Source organism: Schistocerca nitens, chromosome 2 (assembly GCF_023898315.1).
Source record: "Schistocerca nitens isolate TAMUIC-IGC-003100 chromosome 2, iqSchNite1.1, whole genome shotgun sequence".
In the NCBI taxonomy this organism is placed as follows: Eukaryota; Metazoa; Arthropoda; class Insecta; order Orthoptera; family Acrididae; genus Schistocerca; species Schistocerca nitens.
Window position 1 is genome coordinate 305,099,814 of NC_064615.1, and position 6,201 is coordinate 305,106,014.

The 6,201-nt window shown below is 37.8% G+C and overlaps 1 protein-coding gene across 1 annotated transcript; it reads left to right on the forward strand.

The window, feature by feature from the left end:
- The first annotated feature begins 302 nt into the window (after positions 1 to 302).
- On the forward strand, positions 303 to 1,288 carry LOC126236070 (trafficking protein particle complex subunit 5-like). The gene has a single exon (XM_049945124.1). It carries the CDS (start codon positions 408 to 410, stop codon positions 978 to 980), a length of 573 nt encoding a protein of 190 aa, XP_049801081.1. The 5' UTR covers positions 303 to 407; the 3' UTR covers positions 981 to 1,288.
- Positions 1,289 to 6,201: the final 4,913 nt, after the last annotated feature.

Consider the following 6,201-nt stretch of genomic DNA (forward strand, 5'->3'; position numbering starts at 1 on the left):
AGTCAGTTATTTCCTATGAGAAAGACTTTAACTCGTCATGGCATACCGATAGACATCTTTATGGTACGTAAAAGTGTCGCACAAGACCCATTTAAGTTATTTCAGTAGGCATGAGAAGATCAGTTGTGTCAGACGTTAGAGTATTTGTAAGCAAATGCAAACTTTTGTGATTGTATTCTCACATTCTATACGTTATCAAACGTTAAACATTTTTCTTATTAAACGGCATGCCGGCAATCTTTTAAAAATCCTACTGTCGTAATATCGGCCGTCTGTCATTTGTTCTCACACAGAGCTTCAGCTGTTACATTGTGGCGCTGGGCGCATCAGTCTTCTTGCGAAGCAGGCAAGCAGGTATTGAGCTGTCACCGCCGGACAAGAGGGAGGTTGTTAGTTCATTGTGAAAGATGAGTATCAGAATATCTACCGTTCGTCCGAAAACAAGTATCCTGGATAAATCCCTCAGTAGAGGTAAAGGTGAAGTTAGCATCAGCTGCTACGCGTTGTTGTTTTCCGAACTGGTTCAGTACTGTCAGAATAGAGTCTACACTGTACCAGAACTGCAGAATAAGCTTGCAGAAATTGGGCAAGATGTTGGAGTGAGACTGATAGATTTGCTATTTGTCCGAGAGAGAAACTGTAAACGTGAGATAAAACTGTTGAATATGCTTTTATTTATAAAGTCAACACTGTGGAAGACTTTGTTTGGAAAGGAAGCAGACAAACTGGAGCATGCAAATGACGACGAGAGAACGTACTACATCATAGAGAAAGAGCCGCTCGTAAATAAATTCATATCTGTACCGAAAGACAAGTCAAGTTTGAATTGTGCGACGTTTATTGCTGGAATTGTTGAAGCTTTCCTCAACGGGTGTGGTTTTCCAGCGAAAGTGACAGCGCATTGGCACAAAGGCACAACTTATATGGTGAAATTCGACGATTCCGTTATTACTAAGGACAAGCAAATGGAGGAGCGATAAATATCATCAGTGGAACAACGAAAATCGTCAGTGAATTCATCCTATTGCCATACAAAACAGGAGGAAAAGTGTGAGGCTGGATTGTAACAGTGTGTTATCCTGATAGTTTGTGTGTGACACGTTGCGCAAGAAACAGTGAGATGATATTGAAAAGTGTATGTTAGTTTTATGTTTAGTGTCCGAGAACTAACCAAATTACTCTAATTTTTGTGAACAGACAATTATGTCATTCACAATAAAGCACTTTTTCTGAAAATATAAACATATGTAGTGAAGAGCTCAGATTCCATTAAAACTCCTTACAATCATTTTACAGTCGGCTTTATTAATGTTGTTGATACTTATTATAATTAAGCAGGTAAGTGGGAAAATTGATGACGGTTTATTTATCTCTACCAATCTACGCTGAACATTATAACTGCTGCCTTATACATGTACAACTTCTCAGTATTCCTTCTGATCAGTTTTGATGAAGAGGAGCCGTAGTTAAGCAATGAATTGGACTAGTATTCAGGAGCATAACTCAAACACTTATCCAAATGTAGGTGTTCCATTTTCTGAAATCACTTCAGAGGTGTTGTTCCTTTAACAAGCAGTGATAAGTTTCTTTCCCCATTGAGATCCCGTAGTCTTGACATTAAAAGTACATTAAGCTGTGATCTGTGATTTGTCTTATTTATTCACCCATTCATTATCTTGTGATGAAGGATTTGTCACCATAATACAGTGAACACAAGTATCTCACAATACAAATGCGTACAGAATATATAAGTACGTTTTTATGAGGTTAGGACATAGTTGGCTGTGGACATGATGGGAGAACCATTCCAACATTTGCCTTAAATGATTTAGGAAAACCTAAATAATGGTGGCTGGACAGTGCCACTGTCCCAAATATGTCACTGTTTTAAAAGCTGCACTGCTTCATTCAGTTGATCCCTATTGTACAATGTTCTTTACCTCGCACACAAGTTGTACCGTATAACGTGTAAAGTTTAATTTTGTGATGCACCTCTGCACAGACACAAAGGATAGGAACATGCTGGAATGTTTTGCACTCCCTCCTCTGTTTGGAAAATTGACTCCAGGCTGGTAAATGTCCAACTACGCCCCATGCACATCTTTTAAGTCCTTCCCTCTGGCTGCCTGAAAAGACTGATTCAGCATCCCCAAATGAGTGGGATTTTCAGTGCACTTTAGATTTTGGCATGATTTGCCCTGTAAAAGCATTACACTATAATTATGTATTCTAAGGTGTCAGATGTTTTAATACTCCCCGTTAATTAGTAAGCACTGCTCTTGAGTCCTTTAAGCAATCTTTGGTTGTGTTTTATAAATTAATTATGAGGAATATTTTAGCAACCTTTTTAAACATGTTTATTAGTAACCTTTTCTATCTCTGTGGGGAATTTGTTATACAATGACAATCACTTGTGGAAAATACTTGGGTTATTCCACCTCCCCCATACCCTTCCCTCCTTGAAGCCTACTCTCATTCCAAAGATTAAGTGTAGAACTATTAGTGGAATACTTTGTAATGTTTTCCCTGATTTGCACATCAGATTGGTAGATGTACTCACTCGGTGCAGTTAAGATATCTAGGTGTTTTTTAAAAAATAGGCTAGCTCTTTACAGGCAGCCTGACTACTACTACTACTACTACTACTACTACTACTACTAGCGGGTATTCTTAAGAGTACTTTTCTGCAATTTAGAAGTTGTAACCACATAACGGAATGGACAGTGTCTTGAAAGTATGACACAAGATGAACATCACAGAAGCAAAATGAGGATAATGTAATGTAGTCAAATTAAATCACGTGATGCTGAGGGAATTAGATTAGGAAGTGAGAGACTTAAAGTAGTAAATGAGTTCTGTTATTTGGGGAGCAAAATAACAGACGATGGTCGAAGTAGAGAGGATATAAAGTGTAGACTGGCAATGGCAAGGAAAGCATTTCTCAAGAAGAGAAGTTTCTTAACATCGAGTATAGATTTAAATGTCGGGAAGTCTTTTCTGAAAGAATTTGTGTGGAGTGTAGCTATGTATGGAAGTGAAAGATGGATGATAAATATTTTAGACAAGAAGAGAATAGAAGCTTTCAAAATGTGGTGCTACAGATGAATGCTGAAGCTTAGATGGGTAGATCACGAACTAACGAAGAGGTACTGAATAGAATAGGGGAGAAGAGGAATTTGTGGCACAACTTGACTAGAAGAAGGGATCGGTTGGTAGGACATGTTCTGAGGCATCAAGGGATCACCAATTTAGTATTGGAGGGCAGCGTGGTGGGTAAAAATCGTAGAGGGAGACCAAGAGATGAATACACTAAGCAGATTCAGAAGGATGTCAGTTGCAGTAGGTACTTGGAGATGAAGAAGCTTGCAGAGGATAGAGTAGCATGGAGAGCTGCATCAAACCAGTCTCTGGACTGAAGACGACAGCAACAACAACAACATTTTGGGAATCTCATATCTAAGAATTGAGTGTATGTAGAAAAAATATGTCACCACAAGACAGGCTGTTACAAACTGATGATAGAACTCTAAGAGCATAGGATGCTGATAATTCTTTTTGCCATTATCTTTTGTGCTCATCCCATGTTAATTGACAATCAATATTCAGCCCTAAAAAATTTGTGTTTCTTACACAATCTATAGATTAATCTTCTATGATAAAAGTTTGCTGAAGTGCATATGGTTTCTTCATTTTGTGTTCATTGTCAATTTATTACATACTGCCCACTTGTAAACATCCTTGGTGGATCATTTGCATTCTTTAATAGGCATTCTGGTGTTTTATTAGTGACTATGATGTTGTTGTAATCAGAAAACAAATGTCTGGAAACTCATTGATTTACATTAAAAACATAATTGCATCCAGTTCACTAAGATTAGGGACACCTATATTTTTTATGTTTTTCATCTACACCTGGTCTCACTAAAATTTTATTATCAGCAGACGTGAACTATATATGCCTCTTGCACACAGTTTTCCAGTTAAGATTGGAACCACTTGTTTGATATTCCTCTTACACCTAGTTCTTTTAGCTTGCTTAATAGGATTTTATGGTCAACAGTGTCAAAAATCTTGGTCATGGGTAAGAAGAATATGCCTGCAATACAGTCATTCTTGTCAAGACATGCCCTTATAAATGCTCTGATTGTAGCTATATTTACAAATTTGCAATGTGAGCATAAAATGACTTATTCCACATCATTATGATTTATTGTGCAAAAAGATCTATGGAACATAAAACTAAGAGCTTCAAGTACCACTCCTGTGATCTCTATAATGGCCAATACTGTACTTTTACAATGCTGAAAACCAAACTGTGCTTCATTAAAGAGGTTGTTTTTATTATGTAACTCATTAATCTGTCTGCCATGGATGGTTCAGTTATTTTTGAACATGCAGACAGCAGTGATACTGTCTGTAGTTTAGTAAGGTGCTCTGGAAAACAATACCTGAACTGAAGGACTCAGTTGTTATGTTTGTTAATGAGGATTGCATGCTGTCTATGCACACCTTCAGAACTGAGACTGGAACGTTATCAGAGTCTGCTGACTTTTTTTTCTGTATTGTATTCCTGACTTCAAGCTCTGTTTTGGAAAACAACCTCATTGTGCTTGCTATGTAAGTCATTGTGGATCCTACAAGTGTTTAGGAAGATCATTTGCCAAATACACCAATTCCTGAAGACTTTATATTATTCTACCCACATCTTTGATTTGTATGTTGTTATAATTGTGCCTGCCTTTTCCAGTTTGATGTTTGATGGCATCTTTTATTACTTTGCATTATGCAGGGTGTTCCAAAAGGACTGGTCATTACTTGGGGATATGACAGGAAAGATCATTTGAAGCAAAAAAGTGTAGCAAACATGGGCTCTGAGATGCATAGCTTACAGCTACGACACTTGTTCAGTAGAGGCAATGTGTTTGACAATAGCAAATAAGATGAAGTGCTCTAGGTCTTTAGGTACACACTTTAGAACCCATGTTTACTGGACATTTTTTCCTCGTTTTGGTCCATGCTACCACCTCTCAAAATCAGGAAAGCAAGAGCTTGCAGTGGAAGAGATTTGTTTCACAGTTTCGAAGATAAAGAAGTGCTCATAAATCTTTAAAGCATGCATTTAAGAGCCCATGTTTAGCAGAGTGCTTTTTTGCTTTGAGTGATCATTCCTGTCATATGCTAGAATCAGTAAAATTGCAAAACTGTCAAAGTTGCACGGAAGTTTGTTTTTATTTAAAGGGCAACATTTACGGTCTTATGTCTGTTATCAAGCTATCCACATAAGTTCTACCATGACACCAAAACGTGTGTACGTTGGCTGCATGGCTAAGTGCAAGACACTATTTGTGTATGACAGTCCTGGAACACCCATTATTATATGGTCATTGAATGATTCTTTTGCAGCAGGCAGTACACATCTGTATATCTTCTTGTACCTGTAATCCAGAAACTGTGGTATAATGTTCCTGTAAAGAACTGAGAAATTTAAGTGCTTGGGAGGACTTTAGGGTCAACAGATGTGTCCAGTTCCACTCATCTGCTTTGACCCATGACGTAACGGTGTTGTGGTGTGTGAAGTCATTATGGCACGGAGTTTTTGAATTGATTGTGGTTGTAGATGTTGTGTTGCTGTTTTTGATGGTGTCCTTCGTAGTGTATGTGTATGTGCTGAGTGAAACATGTTCTATTGGATTCATTTGAGGTTTTGTGTTGACAGTGCAAAGTTGCTGTGAGTGGCCACATATTGTGCATTGAAAGTTTTTTTCAGCACATTATTAAGGATTTTTTTTATTGGTTTGTGCCATAAGAAGTTTAATTTGTTATGTGGTTTTTGTTGTTAGGCATGGATATGACCCTGAAATATAATAGTGCTTCATTGAGAGATGAGAGGGGCGATGATTTAGTTTATTAAATTCTTATAGGTATTTGGTCTTTTTGTGGAGGTTGTCTGATGCAGTATTTGTGATGAAAATACGAAGCCAACGAGAATTCCGGTGTCTCGGACCAGGTACGTGTTTATGTGGCGGTGTCGACATAATAACGTCGGGTATTCCATTAGATACTGCAGCTGGTTTGAGAAATCTGGGTTGACCATGAGGGAGATTGTTTTGTTGATGTGTTACTTTTATTATAGGTCCATTATTAGTTTTTGTGCACATGAGACTGGAGTGAGTGAGAGAATGGCGTTAGACTGATTTTCGT